The sequence below is a fragment of the Leuresthes tenuis genome, unplaced genomic scaffold, assembly GCF_036924035.1.
Source record: "Leuresthes tenuis unplaced genomic scaffold, fLeuTen1.0.hap1 SCAF_10, whole genome shotgun sequence".
NCBI lineage: Eukaryota > Metazoa > Chordata > Actinopteri > Atheriniformes > Atherinopsidae > Leuresthes > Leuresthes tenuis.
The window spans coordinates 35,194,582-35,220,004 of NW_027325364.1; the positions used below are offsets into that span (position 1 = coordinate 35,194,582).

Genomic DNA, 25,423 nt, shown 5'->3' on the forward strand with positions numbered 1-25,423 from the left:
ACAAATATGTTTGAACACCTTCAGAATGACTCAGAATTCTAATTTACAGCTCATACAATACAAAATCCTTCATAGAACACACTATACAGGACAAAGGATGTTCAGGATGGGTCTAACACACTCAAACATCTGCTCACATTGCACAGATAACACACCTGATGATTATGCACACGCTTTGTGGTACTGTGCGCCTGTCCAGAAGTTCTGGCTTGAAGTCTGTGAGGACCTTTCAACATGGCTAAAGTGTAGCATCCCTGCATGCCCCACACTGTGCATACTGGGTGACTTAGACAACATCAACATGGAAATTAACTCAGCACACATGGTTCTCACAGTGTTATGTATCGCAAAGAAAACTATTCTCAATGAACTGGAAAGCGAAGAACAATCTGTGTATTAACCAGTTTAGAAATTTTCTTTTAGATTATATTAGCATGGAAACAATGTCTGCCTCCTCAAAACATCAATTGGCTGAATTTAATTCTCTCTGGTCCCCTCTGATTAGCTTTATCACATAGTGGTGGTGGTGGGTTGCTGTCCCGTCGCTCTGGGCGGTTGGGTGTGTGCTGGGGGGGGCTGTGTGGCTTCGGGCGTCTGGTGGTCTCTCGGGTCGTGGGGACCGGGTTGGTCATTGCTGGGGGGGGCTGTGTGGCTTCGGGCGTCTGGTGGTCTCTCGGGTCGTGGGGACCGGGTTGGTCATTGCTGGGGGGGACTGTGTGTCGGGCTTGGAGGGCAGTTTTTGGGGCTTGCGGGTGGGGCTGTCTTGCGGTGTGGGGCGGGGTCCCTTAGGGGCCTTGGGGTGGTGGCTGCTGGCTCTATGCCGGGTGGCCGGGCCGCTCTGGCGTGGGTGGTGGTGCTGGGCCTGGGCCCTGGTGGCTGGGCGCTGCCTTGCGCCCGGGGGGGGGGGCCCTGCCTGTGCCTGGGGGTGCTGGGTTGCCCTGGACACGCCGCAGTATGGGTGGGTTTGTGCAGGTCCTGGTGCCGGGCTTGTTGCTCTGGGACCTCCAAGGTGTCCGCAGATGCAGTTTTTTTTCAGGGTGTTGGGGCGTGCGGTGGGGGGGGGGGTTGTGCTTTTCCCCTGTTGGGGGGGGGCTGGGGGGGCCTGGGTGATGGTGGGTCTCAGGCCCGGGCTGCTGCGACTGGTGTGACCGGGGGGTTTGTTTGTTTGTTTTTTGTTGTTGTTTGTTTGTTTTTTGTAGAGGTCCTCCGGGGTGGGGTGGGGTGGGGCAGGATGGGTACCTTCTGGGGTTACAGTAGCTCCCGGAATATGGTCGCTGCAGGCCCCGAGCCTGGTGGACATCAGCCCCTCCTGCCTTGTGTTGGCTCCCAGGTAGCGGGGATGCCTATTGCAGCCAGTCCCTGGCTGCCTTCTCCGGGGGAGAGTAGCTGCCCCGGTGTATATCCCCATACCCCTCTCCCTTCTGGCTCCTGTACACAGCACACACTCACACATGAAGGGTTTTGGGGGCGTGTGTGTTCGGTGGGGTGTAGTGGATGGGGCCACGTAGGTGGTCCCCTTTGGTTGCACTCTGCAGCCCCCCGCCCCTGTTTTAATTACACCTTAGACATTACTACTTATCAAACACACTCACACACACACATTAGGTCTTGGGGGGTGGTTACACTGAGTGGCATCTGGTGGGCGGGGCTCTTTGGGTATGTAGGCTGCCCAGAGGGCTGCGCTCCCAGTTCTACAAGTTTGGCTGCCCCTCAATTTTAATCGCTCACTATTAGAATTATGGGGCCTCTGCCAGGGGGTTTGGGGGCGCTCGGGCTCCTGGGGCCCGGGTCCAGTGCACGGCCCGTGTCTGGGTGGCTGGGGCCTGGCGGGGTCCGTGGGCTGTTGCCCCTGGCTCCCGGAGGGCCTCTGCCCTATGCTTATGGGGGCTCTTTCCAGGGACTTCCTCTGCAGTCTTCTGGGTGGATGCGTGGTTGCCCCTGCGGTGGGCTTCCTGGGTTCTGTGCTGGGGGCTGCTGGTGGCCTGGGTCTTGGGGGGGGGCTGTGGATTGTGGCTCTGTACACTTATACACTCATAACTAAGCACGGTTATCATGTAGGTCCTGTGTCATGGGTGTTGCATGTTCTCACACACACACACACACACACACACATTCATTAGCCCAGTAGCATGCTCGCTAAGCAGTTGATGTGTTATCATGTCGTCTCAGGTCATCTATATCCACAGCTGTGTTGTATGTGATTACCGCTTCTTGTGCTTGTTTTTGTTTGTTTGTGTGTTTGTTTTTTCTCTGCTTGTCTGCTTTCAGGTGCTCCTGGTGGCGCTAAGGCTGGATTCCCCTCAGAGGCCATGGATTGTTGTCTGTTTTGTTTTTTACAGGTGTAGCAGCTGGTTGTCTGGTTTTTGTTTCTATTTTTGTTCTGTTTCCTTTTCTTTCCTCTTCTTCTTTCCTTGTCCCCCGGTCCGGTTCAGTTCTATTACATGTCATATATTGTCAACAGAAATAAATAAATGGGCATCAAGGGGAGCTTTACATTTATAAAACTTCCCTTGGCAAAGCAAATCTGTTTGGCATCAAAAGTATTCAGACTACAATTCTGCTGTCATAATGCTGAACAGGACAAGGGGAAAAAAAAACCTTTGCAAAAAGCAACTGTCTATGGCTGTTGTAAATGTTGTAAGTGATGAGACCGACTAACGTCAAAATTGAGAGATTCAATATAAATATATATATATATATATACATATATATATATATTTGCTAATAATACTTAATGATAATGATGATAAGGATATATTATGCTTGTGTTGAATTAACTGAAAAAAATTAGTCAAAAGCATGTTTAAACACAGACTATGAACCAAGATTAGCCTAGATCCATCCTGAGGCGGTCCAATAACAGCAAAAAAAACTGTTTTGTCTAACATCGACATCAAAAGCAGCTTGAAAGCTTTTAGTTTCACTTTTATTCAGTTGTAGTTTTAGCCAGACATCTGTATGAATTAAGAACATTTAATTATTTTGTAAAGTAATTTTTCTTTAATTTTTCTCACACACTCTCAACACTCCATATATCCAATATCCATATATTACACAGCATGTCATGTTCATATTTGCTGTGCTAACTGCATGTTTGTCCTGGTCAAAGGTCCTGGTACCAACTTGTTTGAACTGCAGCTCAGAAGATCTTTACAAGCACATAAAGCCATCTACTTTTTATACCTGCTTAATCCAATTCAGGGTCACGGGGGTGGGGCTGGCTGCCTTTGAGCAAGAGGCGGGGTACACATTGGATGAGTCGCCAGTCCATCACAGGGCTTTACAAAAATATGAAAATTAAATTTAGTATAATCCATATATTGCATGGTAGTGCAGAACTTTTGTCAATTAAAACTGCATTTAAATGGTTCTAGTAGTCTAGAAGTTTATTTATCTTGTCTGGTTGTTTCTGTCAGTATTCCCCTGATCAAGAGTTCAAGTACTTTTAAATTCATTTGTCTTGTAAAGAGTTATTTCAGCTCTTTACATATACACTACCGGTAAAAAGTTTTGAAACACCCCAATTTTCCCAGTTATTTATTGCAATGCAAGTCATTCAAGTCCAATGAATAGTTTGAAACTGAAAAATAATGTAGATTTCAGAATTAATTGTTTTCAGGGAACAGAAAATGAGTTAACAATTCAAAGCTGTTCTGCAGCTGTGGAGGTCGATCAAGCCTTTAAAGCTAGTGCTACTAATTCCTACAGGTGTTCCAACTTTACCCAATTACCTCCTGTCTACATAAAAGCAGTGTTGGAACACACTCAGTGGGGTTACATGTGGGCAATCGGATCAGATTAATGGCTACATTACAATAAGATTGAGTTATTTAGCTTATGTAACAAGCTTAATCCGACAAGAAATCGAATCGGATCGGGTTACTTGCGATCGAATTAAGACCCCGGGATAACTCGATCCGATTGCCCACTTAACGTGCCTGCAGACGACAGTGGATCGGATCGAGCGTTCTGCGCATGCTCGAGGATTTTTCCCGTGATCTTCACCCGTAAGTCGAAGGAGACGATATTACTGTTGTTGTCACCGCCGTCAGAAAGAAACAAACAACGAGATGGAGAATGTTTCGCGTTTGTGCCATAACCAGCTCATCACAAATGTAGAGGGACGTAGCTTCATCTTGCTCTTGTTCGCCATCTTTCTCGAATGCCTGAGTTTTGTTGTTGTTGGTGGTGAAGACGTCAACCAAGTGTCTCTATTAGCAATAGTTGAAATGGGTACAGCGCCACTTATATACTGTGGTGTTGCATGCTTTGTGCCAGTGATTCCATACATTCACCACCATGTAACAAAGGATAATTACCCTCAGATAAGGAGCAGAACCCAACTATAGCTATAATCGAGTTAATCTCATCATGTAAACCCACTGACTGTTGTACCATCAAAACGAGGTGTCAGGGAGAGGAGGAGTTGGAAGACATCCCAGGCTGAATGGTGGAGTGCGGTAAATAAAAAAAAAATGAGTAAAAAGTGAATTAAGGAGTGTTTAACATCCTTACTAGAGTGTAGAAGGTAGGTAGATGGGTAACTTACGGAGAGTAGAGTGAGGGATATCGGCCGACGGCCTGTACAGGTCCGGTAGCGATGTCCTAGCTCTACTTTCTGTAAGGGGGTGTAAAATGGAGGGAAAGGAAGGGGACAGAGATAGTTGCAACAGTACGGAGATGAGTGAAGAGGAGTTTGAGATTGATAAAGAGGGTGGTGAATGGGAGCAAGTAGGGAGAGGAGGAAGGGGTAAAGGGGAAAGTGGGAGAAAGAGAAAGAAAGAAGATAAAGATAGCGTTGAAGACACGGAGAGTGAGGGGCAGGGGGATGAGAGGAATAGGAATAAGGGAGACTTTTATGTAGTGGTGAGATTTGAAGGTGAAGGGGAAGTTAAAAAAATGGATCCATTTAAAATGACAAAAATAATCAGAACACAAGTAGGAGAAGTCAAATACGCTAAAGTGTTAGGAGATGGAAACTTGCTAATCGGGTGTAACACAGATACTCAAGTGGAAAAAGCTTGTAAAATGGTGAGTGTAGGAAAAATGAAAGTTACAAAAACGGTGAGAGTTGGAGAGCAGAGAAGTTTTGGATGTAAGGGAGTGATAACAGGGGTTCCCCTTGGAATCAGTATGAAAGTCGTAATAGAAAACCTGAGAGTAAGAAATACAACAGTTAAAGATGTTAAAAAGAATGATAAGAGGGCCTGAGAAAAAAGAATCAGAAACAGTGGTTATAGAATTTGATGCAAAAACTATCCCAAAAGAAATGTATGTTTTGGATATGTAAAACATAGTGTTAGAGAATTGGTCCCAAAACCAATGAGGTGCTTTAACTGTCAAGAATACGGACATATTGCTCGCAGGTGCAAAGGCAAAAGAAGGTGTGCAAGGTGTGGAGGGGACCATGAATATGGGAAGTGTGGGACGGGTGTGAAACCAAAATGCTGTAGCTGTGGAGGAGAACATAATGAGAGAGATAACAGTGCAGCAGATGAAAGTGAATGAGAAAATATCGTATGCTTGTCAAGATTTACGTTCTGTTTCATGTCTTGTCTCGTAATTTCCTGTTTTATTTTGAAAAATCACTAACTTTCCCCTCTCGTTCCAGGTATCTTGCCCTTCCTCCCGTGTCAAGCGTCTGATTGTCTTCCCTGATTCCCAAGTGTTTCCACCTGTTCCCCTTGGTCCTTCATGTTCTCAAGTAGTCTGCGTCTCCCTGTGTCCTGTGCTAGTATGTTGCGTTCTGTTTCGACCTGCATACCTCGCCTCATGAGCCACAGCCACAGCCACAGCCACAGCCACAGCCACAGCCACAGCCACAGCCACAGCCACAGCCACAGCCACAGCCACAGCCACAGCCACAGCCACAGCCACAGCCACAGCCACAGCCACAGCCACGAGTCTAGCGACTCTCCTGCAGAGCATATTTATTTGTAAATTATTCATAGTTAACGTATTTATTACTCCACGGTAAGTTTCATAGCTCCGTTCTGTTCCTCCGTTTTTGGAGAGTTTTTGATTTGTAAACGTTTCATAGTCATCTCCAATTAGCGGAGCTTTGCGTTCGGTTAAAATATTAATGTTTCATGGTTCCTCCTCTAGTTTTATGTTTTCGTTTTTTGAAAGATCATGTGCGCCACCGTTAAAGGTGCGTTGTACAGTTAAAGCTTCATAGTGCCGCGGTTTTTTTGGGTTTTTTTTTTTTTTTTAGAGCGCGTCCTTTATTTAAATCCGCCTCATGAGGAGAGTGTGACTTTGTTTTGATATCATTCATCGCTTTTGTTTTCCTCCCAGCGTGGAGAGATTTCTGTTCAAGTTAACCTTCATAGCTGCACTAATCCTCAGACATATTTACTGTGGAGCGTGCTTAGGATGTTCACAGCCATTGATTTTGCTCTGTGAGGAGATCCTCATCCTGCCTTGCCTTGCTGTGCTTAGTTTAAAAATAAACTCGTTAAATCTGAACCGACCCTGCACTTATGTCCTGTGTCCTGAGGCCGTGACAATGCTGAAGCTGCCAGGAGAGCGGGAAAGGAGACTGGTAATAGTAAGCAACAGAATAGAGAGAAACAAGTGGTGATGGATATTGAAAAGAAAATGGTGGAGGAGAAAAAAAAGTGACCTTCGTAGTAAAGGTCATAAATGCAAGATAAGATGAGTTAAGATGGGAGAGATGAGTTGAGTGTTCAGGCTAGTCAAAAATCATGTATTGGATAGTATTAATAATAATCCTTCAGTGGAATGCAAGAAGCCTAATTGCTAATGGTCAGGAATTTAAACAATTCATCTATATCAGCAGGAAAAAACAGATATATTGTGCATCCAGGAATCATGGTTAAAACCAAATTTAGCTTTTATTACAGGATACGTGGCAGTCAAAAGGACAGAAGGTGGGTGTGTCACATTTGTAAAAGAGGGCATTCCTTATAGGGTTATTGATATTGGAGTTGAGATGGAGACACTTTAATATGGAAGAGAAAGTTGGCAATAATACATTTTTATAACCCATGCAGGAAGTTGGATATAAAGAAACTGGAAGAAATGGAGGGCAAGAGCAATGGAAACAGTGTGGATCTTAGAAAAAGCAAATTGGATAGAGTTTACAAAGGAAAGTGAAAAAAATCTGGATCGGGTTAATGATAACATGGAGGTGGAAATGATGGAGAGGGACATAAAGCAGGGGATCATATCAGCAGCAAACAGATGTATACCTAAAAGTTCAGGGAGAAAGAAAAACAAGTTAGTACCATGGTGGGATGAAAAGTGTAGACAAGCAATAAAGAGTAGAAATAAAGCATTTAAGTTAGTTAAAAGATACCATAACTTTCAACACATGATTCAGTATAAACAAGCGCAAGCAATGGTAAGGAAAACAATAAGACAAGCAAAGAGGTCGTATTGGAGGAAATTTTGTGGATCGATTGGGAGCAAAACTAAGATAGGAGAAGTATGGGGAATGTTGAGGAAAATGGGAGGGGATAGGAAGGATTGGACTTATCCAGTCCTGAGTTCTGGAGAGGAAGTGGCTATAACTAATAAAGAAAAGGCGGAATTAATGGTTAAAACTTTTGTTGCAGTGCACAGTTCAAATAATTTAACTGAAGAGGGAAGAAATGGCAGGAAGAAAAATAGAGACGAAAACAGGGAGGTGTTAAAAAGAAAAGAAAGTAGAGAAAACGAATTAGATGTCCCATTTACAATTAGAGAAATGAAACGAGCAATAGAGAATACAAGGAGTGCGCCAGGCAAAGATGGGATATGTTACACTATGATCAAACATTTAAGTGAGGGGGGATTAACAAAGATATTAACATTATTCAATAAAGTCTGGAAAGAGGGGAAAGTACCACGAAGTTGGAAGGAGGCGATAATAGTACCAATTAGGAAGCCGGGGAAAGATCATAGTGAGACAATAAATTACAGGCCCATAGCACTAACATCACATGTAGGTAAGATAATGGAAAGAATGATAAATGAAAGAATGATGTATTATATATTAAAAAAAGGGATTGGTGACGAGATATCAGAGTGGGTTTAGAAGAGGTCAGAGTACAATGGATCCAGTAGATTGCCTCGAAGGTGATATAAGAAAAGCACAAGTAAATGGAGAAACGGTGGCAGCAGTGTTTTTTTATGTTGAAAAGGCACATGACATGTTGTGGAGAGAGGGATTGCTAATTAAAATGCATAGAATGGTAACTGAGGGAAACTTGTTTAATTGGTGTTAAGAATTCTTCACATTATAAATGTCATTCGTTCATGCTTTTGCTTTGAAGTGGGTTTTATTTTGAAGACGGTGGAATGCATTTCCTCTTCCTGTCACGTTTGCTGATTCACCTGTTTACAGTGGTACGGTAGTGACTGAAGATGTAAGTTGTGTTCGTAAGAAAGTGAAAGGAATGTGTACGTTACTCACCTTTTCTGATAGTGTTGTGTTGCTCCTGGTGTATATTTGCACTCCTTAAAATGTCCGTTTTCAATTGTCAAAAGGATCGCGAATTAGCATCTTTAAGCTAACAGAGTTGAATGAGTGTTCGATTGCTGTCAGCCTTCATATTACTTTCGGTTTACATGTGTGTGCTACAAAATTAAGTTTAAACAGTATTTATGAATGTTATGTGATTGACACTGATATAAATGTAGTCTATCTACTGGCATTGTTTATTTACAGTATTTAAGTTACAGGAGTACACAGTGATAAATCAGTCTTTATTTCTTTTATATGTAAATCAGAAACTACACTGTACCTGAACGTATCGCTGCACAGTAAACACTCCACTGGTGACCCGTGTGCTTTCTGGCAGAAGCCCTGCAGTGGTCAGTTAGGCAAAAAATCAGTAGCAGAATGCAGAACCCTCAACAATTGGACTATGGATTTTTTAAAGGAAAGAGTTATACAAGTTAAAATGGGGTCGGAGGTGTCAGAGAGCTATATGGTAGAGAATGGTGCACCGCAGGGGAGTGTGATAAGTCCAACGTTATTTATAATAATGATAAATTCTATATTATGACAGTATACCAGCAGGAATGGGAAGATCTTTGTTTGCAGATGATGGGGCATTATGGAAGAGGGGAGGCAACATAGATCACATAGTTAAGAAACTACAGGAAGGGATAAATCAAGTGGAGAAATGGGGAGAAGAGTGGGGTTTTAAATTTTCAGTGGAGAAAAGTAAAGTAATGTTCTTCTAAAAAAAGAAAATTAGTAAAAAAAAAAGGTTAAACTTGTATGGAAATAACTTAGAGAGAGTAAACAGCTTTCAATTCTTAGGAATGATAATGGATTCTAGATTAACATGGAGGGAGCATGTGAAGGGAATAGTGGCGAAAATTAAGGGAGTATTGAATATTATGAGGTGTTTGGCCGGGTTAGAGTGGGATACTGATTTTACATCGTTAAAATGACAACTGGTTGCACCAAGCCAAAGAGTGCAGGGCTTTAAAAGAAAGCCTAAGAGAAGATGAAATTGTCCTCCATGTACATTTTTCAGAGATTTTCTCCTGCAAACTTAATAGAGAGGTGCAGGCTTTTCATTTTGGAGGGAGTCGGAAGCAGGCCACAATCCATACATCCATACAGCAGCAGGCCCACAGTCCTATTCAACCATCTCTGCATCCCTTCGGCATGAGAGAGCTGTGTGGGCCCACTTTGAGCCAGTGCTGAGGGATGTGATGAAGAATTTCAATCCATCTCCTACAATTCTGCATGTGATGAGTGATGGTCCAGTCACCCAATACCGCAATAAAGATCATTTTTATTTGCTCAGCACCATGCCCTTCCTCTCAGGCTTCCGGCAGGTAACATGGAACTTCTCAGAGAAGTCCCATGGCAAAGGCGCCCCCGATGGAGTTGGCGGTGCAGTAAAGCGCATTGCGGACGCTGCTGTCCAAAGGGGTGAAGATGTCCAGACCCCAGAAGATTTTTTACAACCTCCTAACAGAGAAGAAATCTGACATCAAGTTCTTCTGGGTGACCGAGGAGGACATCAGATTTGATGAAGCGGTCCCTGAGGTTGTGCCTCCTATAAAGGGAACTTCGGCGATGCACCAAGTTATTTCCACTGAACCGGGAAAGTCATGCACAGAGATCTCCTGCTTCTGCAGCAGACCACATATCTGCCAATGCCACAATCCCATAATGGTCAACCTCCAAACAGCCAGTGTTCAGGCCAGTGTTCAGGCCAGTGCTCAGGCCAGTGTTCAGGCCAGTGTTCAGGCCAGTGTTCAGGCCAGTGTTCAGGCCAGCGCTCAGGCCAGCGCTCAGGCCAGCGCTCAGGCCAGCGCTCAGGCCAGTGCTCAGGCCAGTGTTCAGGCCAGTGCTCAGGCCAGTGTTCAGGCCAGTGTTCAGGCCAGTGTTCAGGCCAGTGCTCAGGCCAGTGTTCAGGCCAGTGTTCAGGCCAGTGCTCAGGCCAGTGCTCAGGCCAGTGTTCAGGCCAGTGTTCAGGCCAGTGCTCAGGCCAGTGTTCAGGCCAGTGTTCAGGCCAGTGCTCAGGCCAGTGCTCAGGCCAGTGTTCAGGCCAGTGCTCAGGCCAGTGCTCAGGCCAGTGTTCAGGCCAGTGTTCAGGCCAGTGTTCAGGCCAGTGCTCAGGCCAGTGTTCAGGCCAGTGCTCAGGCCAGTGCTCAGGCCAGTGTTCAGGCCAGTGTTCAGGCCAGTGCTCAGGCCAGTGTTCAGGCCAGTGTTCAGGCCAGTGCTCAGGCCAGTGTTCAGGCCAGTGTTCAGGCCAGTGCTCAGGCCAGTGCTCAGGCCAGTGTTCAGGCCAGTGCTCAGGCCAGTGCTCAGGCCAGTGTTCAGGCCAGTGTTCAGGCCAGTGCTCAGGCCAGTGTTCAGGCCAGTGTTCAGGCCAGTGCTCAGGCCAGTGCTCAGGCCAGTGCTCAGGCCAGTGTTCAGGCCAGTGTTCAGGCCAGTGCTCAGGCCAGTGTTCAGGCCAGTGCTCAGGCCAGTGCTCAGGCCAGTGCTCAGGCCAGTGTTCAGGCCAGTGTTCAGGCCAGTGCTCAGGCCAGTGTTAAGGCCAGTGTTCAGGCCAGTGCTCAGGCCAGTGCTCAGGCCAGTGTTCAGGCCAGTGCTCAGGCCAGTGTTCAGGCCAGTGCTCAGGCCAGTGCTCAGGCCAGTGTTCAGGCCAGTGTTCAGGCCAGTGCTCAGGCCAGTGCTCAGGCCAGTGCTCAGGCCAGTGCTCAGGCCAGTGTTCAGGCCAGTGCTCAGGCCAGTGCTCAGGCCAGTGTTCAGGCCAGTGCTCAGGCCAGTGCTCAGGCCAGTGCTCAGGCCAGTGTTCCGGCCAGTGCTCAGGCCAGTGCTCAGGCCAGTGCTCAGGCCAGTGTTCAGGCCAGTGCTCAGGCCAGTGCTCAGGCCAGTGCTCAGGCCAGTGTTCAGGCCAGTGCTCAGGCCAGTAGTGATCTACATGGAAAGTTTGTCCTGGTGAAATACGAAGGTCAGCCATTTGTGGGGCAGGTCCTTCAAGTAGTGGAGGAAGAGATTGAGGTGAGCTGCATGCAGCAACTGGGAGGAAAAAATGCATTCACTTGGCCCTATCGTGCTGACATGATTTTTTTTCTAAGCAGCTGAAGAGCTCAGAGTGATTGCAGAGCCAGAGCCTCTGAATTCACGGCACACACGGCTAATGTGTGGGAATACTGGGAATACTTTAAAAAACAAAACTGAGATGAGATATTGTCGACCAATGTTGATCCAACATTTGAAAATTTTTCAATTTTGTTAAATGAAACTTCATTGTTGCCATTCAGAAAAGTGTTATAGTGTTGTATCGAATGTAATCTTATGTGAAGTATTTTTGATGGGAGGGTTAGGTTTAAGTCTCTATTTAAGGAAACTTAAATAGAGGCTGATGAATATGTTACTATTTGAAATGAAAATGCATTTTTTTCAGCATATTTCATGTGATTACTAATGTCAGGTGGTACAACCAATATTTGTCAGTTGGTGCAACCAATTTAAACCAATAAATGATAGGTTAGAATGACCAAACCGTTTCTAAATGTAATGTGTGCAGTTATTATACTAAATATATGAATTGTGTATTTGTGCAATTATTTTCCTGTCTTTAAATGTAAAATTGGACGTTAATGATACTTAAAACCTGACCTACAGAATGCAAAAATCTTAAATTATTGGGGCAAAAAAACACAATGATAAAATAATAATGTGTTACCTAGTGTAGACACCCTAAGGGATAGTTGCAAAATAATTCATCTTAAAATAAAGATTAGGAATGTATATATATTTTTATAAATATTTGGTTGCACCACCTGACATTTTTTGTTGTGAAGTTAAAAATACTGTTAAAAAAACGAGTTAAAACAGTCATAAAACTTATTCAATAAATGAGACTTGTTTAAACACATTGTTCTGGACTCAAAAATATGCATTACATCTATTTTTTTTTAAACACTTTTTAAAAATACCTTTTTAGAGGCCTTATTTGTCATTGACCCGTATACATCGCATTAATAAGGTCTAGAATAGATTACGGTTGTGTGGGATATGGATCGGCAGCAAAATCAGTCCTCTCACAATTAGATATAATTCAAGCCAGAGCAGTAAGAACTTGTCTCGGAGCAATAAAAACAGCACCAATATGTTCACTACAGGTTGAAGCAGGAGAAATGCCATTAGGGCTCAGAAGAAAACAGCTGATAGCCAACTACTGGATAAATTTAAAAGGACACAAAGAAGAACATCCAGCAAAGAGAGTTCTGGAGATGTGCTGGGAAAAGGGGAAGGAGGAAAAAACGAGTTTTGGGTGGGTCAGTGAGGGTTTAGCAGAACAACTAAAAATACAACATGTGGAATTCAGCCCAACAGTTCTTTGGACAACAATACCAAAATGGATGCTACAAGAAACAAATGTAGACTTAAACATGTGGAACATCAAGGAAAGAAATAAAACAGCAGATATAGTGCAGGAAGTTTATAACTATGTGGAGGAAAAATATGGAGAATATGTGTATATATATACAGATGGGTCCAAAGAACAGGCAACAGGAGTAACAGCAGCAGCAATGGTGGTTCCCATTTATAATAGAACAATATCAAGAAGAACATCAGATCATTTAAGTATATATGCAGTGGAATTATGTGCAATATTGATAGCAATAGAATGGATGGAGGTGAGGGATAGGAGAATAGTTATATGTAGCGATTCATTTTCATCACTCTTAAGTATTAAAAGCGGAACAGCAAAAACACATCAGGAAATTTTATATGAAATACAGTTAAAAACATCCAGGTTAATGCAACAGGGGAGGGAAATAGTGTTCATGTGGGTACCAGCTCATGTAGGAATAAAAGGAAATGAAAAAGCAGACAAAGCTGCTAAGGATGCAGTAAAGAAAGAGGTGGAAATGAAAGTAAAATGATCAAAAACAGAGGGGAAAAGTTTAGTATGGAAAGAAATAAACAATCAGTGGAATCAATATTGGAAGAATCAGGAAAAAGGAAGACATTTATATAAATTACAAAGTGTATCAGGAGAGGCGGGGTGTTATGGACAGAACAGAACAGAACAAGTCATTATTAGCAGGATAAGAATAGGTCATTGTAAACTGAATAATACACTTAAGATAATGGGGAAACTGGGCAGTGTAGCTGTGGGGAGAAGGAGACAGTGGAACGTGATGGTGACGTGTCCTAGGTATGGAAGGGAGAGGGAAAGGATGCAGATAGGGTTGCAGAGGGCAGGAATAAGAGAACATAATCTGAGAGTAGAATCTGGTCAATCTAAAGAAGGGAGGAAAATAATTAGAGGATTCCTGGTGTCAACTGGAATAATTAAAAGACTATAGAAAAGAAGAACTAGATTTAGTCCAGTAGATGGTGGTATATGCAACTTCCAGGATGCTAGCTGCCATTAAACATCAAAGAAGTAGAAGAAAATTTGGTAGCATACCCTCTGAGCATCAGTTGAACAGTATTGTACTGCAGAAAGTAGTGTTTTGCTCCAAAAATGATGAGAAGAAGGCAATTAACAATGGAAGAGAGACACACCATCATAACACTTAAAATAACATGTTAAAATGTAAGAGATCTGGCAGACCCAAAGCCACAACTGAGTCAGAGGACAGGTTTCTGAGAGTTAACAGCTTGCATGATAGGAGGCTCACAGGACAACAGCTTCAAGCACAGCTTCATAGTGGGCGTTGTAAGCAAGTCTCACTTTCAACTGTGAAGAGAAGACTTGGAGCTGCAGGTTTGACAGGACGAGTTGCAGCAAGAAAGCCATTGCTCAGACGTCAGAATAAGACAAAGAGGCTTGTCTGGGCCATGAAGCACCACCATTGGACAGCTGAAGACTGGAAGAAGGTATACACGCAGGATCTTTGTACGCCGACGAGTAGGCGAAAGGATGGTTCCACAGTGTGTGTCATCAACTGTCAAACACGGAGGAGTTAGTGTGATGGTCTGGGATCCAGGGTCGGTGACTTGCACAGAGTGAGAGGCACCCTGAACCAAAACGGTTACCACAGCATTCTGCAGCACCATGCAATACCTTCTGGCATGTCCCTCGTTGGTCAGGGGTTCGTCCTACAGCAAGATAGTGACCCAAAACATAAGTCCAAGCCATGCCAGAACTACCTCAGGAAAAAAGAAGATGATGGTAAACTTGAAAACATGACTTAAACCCCATCGAGCTGATTTGGGATGAACTGGACAGAACAGTGAAAGCAAAGCAACCTACAAGTGCCACACATTTATGGGAACTTCTGCAACAGAGTTGGGACGCACTTTCTGAAGAATATTTAGTCTATTGTAGAAAGAAAGCTGCGAGTGTGTTCAGCTGTTATAGCAGCCAAAGGTGGCTACTTCGATGAGTCAAAGGTTTAGAATACATTTTGGTCCATAAAGTGATTCCATGATTTATTTTCTTTTTTTTTTTAGCTCCAATTGCTTATTTGTACTATGCTTTCATTTAATTTCAGAGTGCATTGAGACATTAAAGTAATCATTTTCAATAAAAAAAACCTTTGACCGGTAGTGTATGTTCAAGGCTCATTGCTGGCCATAGAACCAGAACACAGCCATCCTTTGAGCTGCTGAATGTATGCTTTCAGTCAGTGTACGACTCGTGGCGTCATGTCAGACCCTTTGGGTAATACAATTCTCTTTAAAACACCTTGAATAATCTAATTTCCTCATTCCTTTGATACATTACTGTGTCCAGCACCATAAGCAAAGCAGCCTCACTCCACTATGTTTTAGAAGGTATCCCAATGGGATTTATTTAGTCAACTGACTCATCATCCACTGTATTCTTAAATAGTTCTTTGTTTTTCTCCAAGCATAGACTGACAATCTGAAAGGTTTGACGTTAATTACCTTCATTTTTAACAGTGGTCTTTACCCACGGAACTCTTGGTTTACTTGCTTCACTTTGCAGCAATTACTTGAAAACATTGCTCCACATCATTCCACTTCATCCTGCGTGATGGCCCGGCTGTAGCTATGCCTCAGCTGCTCTCGGGGAGTAGATCAACGTATTTCATGCCAGAAATAAGGTGTAGGTTTAAAAATACCAGAGTTCCCCTTTAAGTCTTTTCTTAGCCCCACATCACAAAATTATCACGGTTTTGTGACTGAAACCCCTTCATCTGGTTTTCTCTTCTAACAGGAAAATTATAATCACTAAATTCATGTCTCCTGATGACTGAAAAGTACATGTGTCGTTTTAATTTCCCGAGAGGTGCCAATAACCGTTTCACATACAGTTTACATCCACTTTTTAATGTCTTTATATGAAACCTTGTTCGGTTCTGGTTGTCTGGACATATCAAAATAATCTGGTTGATTTGCATTTATTTGTGAAGATGAATAAAGCTTTGTAAGCATCACTTACTATCAGAACTGTGCATGTGTGATCACCTTCTGATCCCATGTGAACAGACATGCTCTGTGACAGCTTTCGAAAGATCATCTGATTAAGAAATTTCATCTACAACTTTCAGTCAATACATTAAGTGACGGAGACACCACGATGCAATATATTAGCTTTGGCTATCAGGAAAAAATAAATTACAAAAACGCGATTTTTCTCCAATTATATTATAAAAGACACAAGGTGATACCTTCCGCCTTGCAAAGGCTTTGGTTGAATACAACACAGATAATGAGCTTCAAGTTTTATTTTCCTATCAACCAGAAAGATTATCACAGATCTCCCCCATGTGGTCTTTACCAGATGTTGTTTTAATGCAGATTGTTTGCCTCATTTAAGTACGCTAGAAGAGAACCAAGAAAACTGCTCCTCTTTCAATAATTGACTGACAGTCAACCAAGAGGTAAAGTTCAGATCGCTTGAGCTTGTAAATCCAGCCTGCGATGACAGAGCCAACATGTAGCACTGCCAGCTGACTGCTAAGCTGCTGCCTAGTCTACACTTACAGTGTATTGTGGCAGGGTTTGAACAATAAAGGACTAAATTTGACACTTAAATAGACAAGTCGATGACTGACATACGTCAGGACAGGGATAGTGCAATGTTCCACTTCTCTTTCCAGACAGTCTCAGAAATAAATGTTACTCGTCCCCTATTCACTGACTAAGAGATCAAAACAGGACCATTTGTTATCAGGTGCTACCTGTATGTGTGATTTGCTAATCACCTTTCTTTCTAAAAAAGGTTTTTCTATCAGAGACTCTGTCTTTGGTTTCCTGCAGTTTCTCAGAGAATTTGTCCTTAGTCTCTTCCATTTTCTCAGAAAAGAGTTCTTTTGTTTCCTCCATTTTCTCTGAAAACCTCTCCTTTGTCTCTTCCATCTTTTCTGTCAGTTTCTCCTTCGTCTCCTCCATTTTGTCCTGGATGTATTCTTTAACTGGTGGAGGTGTGGATAAGTGGCCGTGTTTGCGGAGATACTGAACAGACAGTGATGTGCCACCCAAAGTCACAGCATATCTCGCAGGGGTTGCAATCTGTAGGAAAAATAAAAAAATGTGGCCCATGAACACAACATCCCTCATTTTCAAACAGACTATATCTGCTTTTTCATAATGACCAAGCAGCTGAGACAAAGTTTAAGACAATTAGTGCCAACAATCAAAACTACATTAATTACAAAACAATCGCTGTTGGAACTACCTTGTAGATGGCGTATGCAGTCAGTGCGTAGCCACTTGAGGAGTCTCTCAAAAGGCCAACTAGTGACTCTGGTAGACCAATTATCTCCAGGAATGGCACTACATTCACACCTCTGAGGGGAACAAAGCAAAAGAGCAGAAAAAGTCCGTGTACTGGAGTTACAATTGTAAAACAGATTAAATACGTTTTGTAATTTTTCAAAAAACAAATTCAATCCCTTTAAAAACAGATGCCTGTTAATCTTTAATGGGTGCAACATCACTCACTTCATAGCAGCATAATAGAAGGTTCCAAACCAAACGGAGGACGTAGCCAGATGTACCGGAATCATCACCTTCCCGTACTGTTTGAAGGTCCTCTTAAACCTCTGGAACAGACCGATGGACTTGTCCTGCAGCGGGTCCACCTCTGCACAATCAGGTTCAGCTTCTTTTTTCTGGACATCTTGTGATGTAGTTGTGAATCTGGACTCCGATTCCTCTTGTGGTGGTTGGTGTTTTGGTTGATGTGCTGCTCTGCTGGAGGCTGATGCTGACAGCCATCTCTGGCCGAGAGGTTGCCCCGGCGACAAGCGGAGTGTGCAGCAGCGAATTAGTATTGAACACTCCGGGACGGCAGCACCCACCATCAGCATGCGCACTGCTGCTGCCTGCCGCAGCATCCCGCGAGTACGGATGCACTGCATTATCATCCTTCTATTCCTCCTCCTTCCTCCTGACTGTTTAACCACAGACTGTAGGGTCAGAAGAAAAAAATCCAGACTTCAAATCTGACAGTTATTTTCAGTATGAGCTAATAAGTCAATTTGATTAAATGCTTGAATAAAAAAAATAAATTGTGTCAACCCTAAAGAATACAGCTTGAATTGAGGCATAGGCTTCACCAACAAAAGACAATATACATCCATCAGGCTCCAACTTTTTTGTGTAGCAGTTGACAGCCGAGCTTTGAGGACAGAGCCATTGAACATTCCTTTTTCAGATCTCAATCCACACTGTTTACTGACCAAGTCACTGAGTCGATGTGTCTTTGGTGAAAAAAGTTAGTATGCCCTTTGCTCTGTGGAAAGATGCATTAGCATCCTGAAAAATGACTTCAGCATCACAAACAGACCAGCACCAAACACAGGTTTCACAAGCGTTCTCTTTTAACTGCAGACTTATTTGCAAAAAAATTTGTTTTTTAGGGGGGCCAAAATAAAATCATTAAAAAAAAACAACAACATTGGATTAGGATGTACAAAGAGAACACAAATATGGCATGCATGACACATTTGAAGACAAAATCTATATATCACTGTATTTTCCTACCCATTTAAAACTGCGAGGACAACTACGTTAGAAACCCTGACTGAGGTGTTGAAGACATTCTGGTTTTTTGTTACAACATCCTCTCATACATTAGGGGGGCAGAAGTGAAAGTGCTGAGAGTGAAATTCTGCATTCAGTACTTTGGAGAGGCAAATCAAAAGGAAACTCCCCCCTCGGAGTAAAGCTCTGACTGACTGTAATGGAACTGATAAAATGTGGTGGGAAAAAAAAAAACAGCAAAACTGAATGGCTGATTTACTGTAAGGCCAGACAATATTTGGAAGTTGATACAGGTTGTATTTTAAGTTACTTACATATATTTCAGTTAAAGTTATGATGAATTTGTGCTTTAAGTGTTAACTCTTGACTGAAAGAAGTTCATGAATACTAAACTTTATCCTGCTATACCCTCTTCTTCACGGTAATTTAACAATTAGGAAACGAATGATATCATCATTCCTGTGTCAAGATTCCTTTGCTACATATATGGAATGTTGAACCCATTACTAGTGATGCTTTTCCATCCACAAAAGTTCCTAAAGATTTACCAAGAAGGATAATAAAACTGATACCGAGCTGATATTATTCAGTAACATTAGTGACTCTATCGACAATATTGAGGTCTTTCAATGTAAGACTGCAGACAATGGGAACAACTGAAAAGTCGTGAGTGCGATTCATGTTCTTCTAAAGAACGTTAGAAAAGTAATTTCTCAAACAGTTGTGTGTCCATTGTTTCTGAGGAAAAGTTTGATATTATGTAACAAAACTTCCAGCTGCGAGTTACAACATTCACGACACGACGACCACAATGAACGATAGTCTTTAAAATAAAAAGACAATAAAGACTATATCATTAAGAAAAAAAAAATAGACAAATAGTCAAATGTCTTTCGTGGCTCACTTCTTAAGTTTCAACCGGAAGTTTAAGGCTAAAGTCATGGGAGGATATGCAAAGACATCTGTGTTAGGCTAGGTGACATTGGACAGATATGGAGGGCAAGACGGAGGTTTTTCGTTACTTTAATGCTATGACGCTCAAAGCAGTTTAAGTTGCTGAGAAGCTTCTAATATACTGAAGCAGAGAGCCTATCTTCGTTTGACACGAACTGGCGGACAGGTTTGTTAAGGCCACAGTCTGAACAGGTGCCAACTTTAGCTTCTGACGCCTGACGTTGGCTAGTTAGTTGTTAGCTTGCTGCACCGCTAATCCTCGCTGGTAGAAACATTTAACATAAGTTGAGTCAAAGACACTAAAACCGAGGACAAAAAGCAAACTATACTTACACTGGACGTTAGGTGACGATGTCAAGATTAAGCAGCACTTTCCAATCTTGAAGGCCATGCGAGTTTGCCTGTGCTGTGAGTCTTCCAAGGACCACATTTACCGCTGCAACAATTCTGGCTGCGTGTGGGGCAGCATGTAACGCAAACCGCGCGGAGAGATATGGGAAATGTAGTTCTTCTATAATAGTATTATAAAGGCTTCAAGAAATTTAAGAAATACATTTCCCAGCATGCTGCAGAAATAGCCTTGACGTTTGGTTGTTGTTGATCGTTTCAAGTTACTTTCAGAGAGTGCAATTAACAATTGCCCACCGCATCACTGTACGAGACAATACATTTTTTATCCTTTTTCATTCTTATGATAAATGAAAATTATATATTTGTCACAAAAGTGAAAAATTGTATAGCGTTCATTTACTATTGTGGCTAAAATGTGTAACAGAGCAAATTTTTACATTTTCAACTTTTGAGCTGATAAAAAAATCGAAATTATTCAGAACTGTGCATTAAAACGTGTTGAAATGTGGAATTTGTCAAATCTTGTATGACACGAATTTTACCACCAGAGGGCGGACTGTTCCTACATAGAATTCAGTTTTATGTTTGTGTTTATACATTTGGCAGACGCTTTTATCCAAAGCGACTTACAGTTAGGGTAAGGGGGTCTTGCCTAAGGACACCTTCTGGAGGTAGTACCTTTCATGCGGGGGATTTTAACCCAGGTCTCCCTCACAAAAGGTGGCAATCATACCACTACAATCATACCATCGTCTGTTCCTGCTTGATCTAAGTCAGGTTCAGTTTGGGGGGTGATTACCATTATTCAGTCAGAGTACAACCATGACAGGTCCCAAGTCCATCCCACAGCCAAACACAGAGACAAACTGTGGGAGGAAGCCCAGATTAACCGGGCACACGGAGTGAGGCCCGGTACCCACACAGGCACACGGAGGCAATGCAAACAGAAAGCCTAGGGCCAAGATTTAAACCAGGAAGATTCTTGCTGTGAAGTGACAGTGCTAATGACCAAATCAACGTCATGAAAAGAATATTAATATTATTTTTTGTTATGTTTGAACACGGGTTTCATATAAGAACTGCCTTGTATTCCAAAGGCAATACCTCACTGATAAAGTAGAAGGACATTTGCCGTGTGTTTGTAATATGGGCAGAATAAGAATAAAGAATAAAGGACATGTTTGATACCGAAATGGTTTACATTGTTTACATTGTTTGAAATGGTCTTTGCGCTATCTGTTATCAACGACCCAAATTTATTCAATCAATAGCTAATGTGGAGTAAGCAAATATCAATGGTTCTAATGATAATAATGCAATAGATCCATCCATCCACTATACCTGTTTAATTCAATCAGGGTCACACTCACTCTTACGGTTAATTTATAATCACCAAACATGTCCAGGGAATCCAGGCATGTTTATTTTTTGTTTTGTCTATGTTGTCTTGTGGATTCCTATTATATTTTGAAATGTATCTCTCCTCTTGTTTTCAGGTTACTTGCTCCTTCCTCTTGCGTTCCCCTGCTGGTTTAATTGTTTTCCCTGCCGTGATTGTTTCCACCCGCTCCCCACCTCCTGAAATGTATATATTCATCCATCCATTTTCTATACTGTCAATCCATCGGTTGGGTTGCAGGGGGCTGGAGCCTATCCCAGCAGTCATCGGGTGAAAGGCGGGGTACACCCTGGACAGGTTGCCAGTCCATCACAGGACTGTCACATAGAAACAAACGAGACAAACAACCACACACGCTCTCCTACGGACAATTAAGTCACCAATTAACCTAACATGCATGTTTTCTTGGACGGTGGGAGGAAGCTGGAGAACCCGGAGAGAACCCACGCATACATGGGGAGAACATCCAGGCTCCACACAGAAAGGCCCCAGACGGAACCTGGAACCCTCTCGCTGTGAGGCGGCGGTGCTAACCACCACACCACCGTGCAGCCCCTGTGTATGTTCTGTTCTGTTCAGTTCAGTTCAGTTCAGTTCAGTTCAGTTCAGTTCAGCTCAATTCAATTCAATTCAATTCAATTCAATTCAATTCAATTCAATTCATGTCATCTCACACTGGTACTTAAATAATACAGTCCAATTCAAGCCAAATAGAATTCAATTCATTGTAATCACTCTTACAGAGCTTTAGTCTTTATTTTTCACTTTTTAGCGGTGTGTCAGGTTCTCCAGATTAGCATGGCTGCCAGTTCTCTTCCTCCATCTCCTGCTTTCACCTGCTCCGTGTGTCAGATGTTTAGTTACTCCTCTGCCTCCTTTAGTGGTAATGGTACATGTAACAAATGTAGTCTTTTTGTAGTTTTGGAGGCGAGGAAGAGGAAGCTCAGCTCTGCACTGTTGAAAACCACGTGATAGCGAGCCAGGCCCCTTTAGCCATTGCGGAGCCAACTAGTTAGCTCTGTTAGTCATCCCCTAGCAGATCCCAAGCAGCCGGGACTTAAGAGTGGCTGGGTGACTGTCAGGAAGAGGAGTCATAGTCCTAAAGTCAAGCCCGTGGGTTCACCATCAATCTGTCCACGTTTCAAATAGATTTTCCCCACTCAGCGACACACCCGCTGAGGACAAAACCCTGGTAATTGGCAGCTCTATAGTCAGAAACGTGGCATTAGCGACACCAGCGACCATAGTCAAATGCATTCCAGTGGCCAGAGCAAATCCTCAGAGCAAAAAAACCCCAAAACTTTAATTAAACAAAAACGTCAAACTATTAAATGTGGTTTGCTGAATATTATCCTTATAATATCCTTTCGAAGTCTCTGTTAGTGAATGATTTCATATTGATATATTTTGTCTTACAGAAACCTGGCTGCAGCAGGAGGATCATGTTAGCATTAATGAATCAACTCCCTCTGACTATTTAAATGTTCACGTTCCTCCAACCACAGGCAGAGGAGGAGGAGTGGCAGCTATCTTCAGATCAGGGTTACTAATCAGTCCTAGACCCAAGATTAGTTTTAGCTCTTTTGAATCTCTGATTCTCAGTTTTTCCCAAAGTGGAAATCACAGAAACCTCTTGTGTTTGTTGTTGTGTATCGTCCACCTGGCCCTTATTCTGAGTTTCTATCTGAATTCTCAGAGTTTTTATCCCAGTTAGTGCTGAGTACAGATAAAGTCATTGTAGTGGGTGACTTTAATATTCATGTAGATGTTGAAAATGACAGCCTAAATATTAACTTTAATTCTATATTAGACTATTAGAGAGGTGTTAATAGGTGGTGCACATCTCAAAAAGCTGAAACCAAAGAGCAACTTCGTGAGTTGGTACTTTTGGAAGAATTCAAAAACTGTGTTCCTGAAGCAGTCGCCACCTATCTGAGTGAGCAGCGTGTAACCAAAGTTGGGGATGCCGCTGTGCTTGCTGACGAATATGTCCTGGCTCACAAAGTAATTTGTAATGATAAACCTTGTGAAGCTAGGAACTATGCTTCTCCGCGTCCTTTTCGCTTTAAAGCTGGCAGTAACAGTCCTGGTTCTTTAGTTTCTGCTACAAAGCCTGCTAGTTTTGGCTCTCGAAATTTTGAGAGTTTGTTTCTTCTGTAAAAAGCCTGGTCATGTTATAGCTGACTGTCATGCTCTCAGTAAGAAGCAGAAACCTGCTAAGCCAGTGGCATTGCTCGCTTCAGTGTCACGTCTGCCTGGGGGAGAAGATGGTCTCAGTCAGCTCACTAAGGACAGACTTGGGTTGGGGAACGGGCTGAGTGAGTCCAGTGAGAACAGCACTGAGCCTGACCTTTTTGCACTTTTCCGTATGGAAGGGTTAGTGGCCACCTCTGAGTTAGAGAAGTTTGTCCCAGTTCGTATCCGAAGAGATACAGCAGCCGCTCAGTCTTTGTTGGTGGAGGGAGTATTCCCACTCTATGAAGAAACCTCTATCGGTGAAAATGCTTTAGTGCGGGGGTGTGGACTGGTACCGTTAACAACACGTGCATCAGAGATCTCTGCATCCAGAGACCAGACAGTTTTATGCAGTACACAGTCATGGCATTTGGTAAATGGTAAATGGTAAATGGACTTGTACTTGTATAGCGCTTTTCTAGTCTAGCTGACCACTCAAAGCGCTTCACTACATGCCGCATTCACCCCACTCACACACATTCATACAGCACGTCTTAAGATATAACTACGTGCTTTTCTAATCATTCACACACATTCATACCCCCAATGATACACTGGGGGGGCAACGTGGGGTTCAGTGTCTTGCCCAAGGACGCTTCGACATGTATCCTGGGGAAGCCAGAGTCGAACCACCGACCTTCCGATTGGTGGGCGACTGCTCTTCCTCCTGAGCTACAGCCGCCCAATGCGCAATGCCCCTGCCACTTTTCAGCGCCTTATGCAAATGGTGCTGTCTGGGGTGGACAATTGTGAGGCCTACCTTGATGACTTGGTAGTCTATTCTGATGACTGGCAGTCCCATGTGAACACTTTGTCTGTTGTGTTTCAGTGTTTGCGAGATGCTTCCCTCACACTGAATCTGACAAAATGTGAGTTTGCTAAGGCCACCATCACTTATCTTGGAAAAAGGGTTGGTCAGGGTCAAGTGAGGCCAGTGGATGCCAAAATAACAGCCATCGCTGAGTTCCCTGCTCCCACCACTAAACGAGAACTGCATCGTTTTCTTGGGCTAGCTGGTTACTACCGAGGTTTCTGCCGTAACTTTGCTGCCATTGTGTCTCCTTTGACTGACCTCCTGAGCCCCACCAAGGATTTTTTGTGTGAGCTGGCTTTTCAGTCTGCGAAAGCTCTTCTGAGCTCTTCTCCAGTGTTGTTGGCTCCTAATTTTGCTCTGCCGTTTAAGTTGGATGCAAGTTGGATGGTTGATGCAAGTGGGACTGGTGCTGGTGCTGTACTGCTGCAAGAGGATTCTTCGAGTATCGATCATCCTGTTTGTTATTTCTCCAAGAAGTTCTCTGCAGCCCAAAGTAGGTATAGCACCATCGAAAAAGAGGCTTTAGCCATGCTGTGGGCCCTCCAACATTTTGAAGCCTATGTTGGCTCAACACCACAGCCGGAATTGGTTTTCACCGATCACAACCCTCTAGTCTTTCTAAACCGCATGTATAACAATAACCAACGGCTCATGCGGTGGGCTCTAATGGCTCAGAATTTTAATATCGAGATTCGGCACAAGAAGGGGTGTGATAATGTTGTGGCCGATGCCCTCTCACGTGTCACCTAACATGTCAATGCTGACAGCATGACTGTCATCTTAAGGGAGGGGGTGTTGCAGGTCACTGTATATTTTTGTTGCCATCCTTTGTATGTGTCTGCCATGTCTCTATGTTTAAGGTGCAGTTCCCTGAGAGATGATTGAGGGCACCTGCATGAGGCTGAGGGTGCGGCTTATATAAGCGGATCTTTCCTCCACCCCCTCTCGCTCAACTCCCTGACACAAGATCCCATCCTTTGTTTGTGTTGCACTTCTTCTTGGTTGTAAATAAATGTCATTCTTTTCCATCATACTCAGTATGGTTTTCCTTATTATGTTGTGACTTTGAGCTGGTCGTAACACTGACAAAAAGTCCGAGCTCTGTTGAGCCATGTATTCCTTTAACTCTTAGCAGTGACAATTTCATGAGATTCTTTATCAATAAAATTGTTTCTATCAGAGAGAAGATTAATGGAATCCTTCCCACTATTATCACTGATGTATCATCAAGTAGAGCAGCTTTAGAAGTATCTTTCGAACCTGATTTGTATTT

General features: G+C 43.1%; 1 protein-coding gene across 1 annotated transcript; it reads right to left on the reverse strand.

Moving 5' to 3' along the window:
* Positions 1-16,119: 16,119 nt before the first annotated feature.
* On the reverse strand, positions 16,120-19,821 carry fam210ab (family with sequence similarity 210 member Ab). The gene is made up of 4 exons (XM_072394980.1): positions 19,685-19,821; positions 17,354-17,820; positions 17,088-17,199; positions 16,120-16,921 (listed from the first exon to the last, which is right to left on the reverse strand). Exons 2-4 carry the CDS (start codon positions 17,776-17,778, stop codon positions 16,607-16,609), a joined length of 852 nt encoding a protein of 283 aa, XP_072251081.1. The 5' UTR covers positions 17,779-17,820; positions 19,685-19,821; the 3' UTR covers positions 16,120-16,606.
* Positions 19,822-25,423: the final 5,602 nt, after the last annotated feature.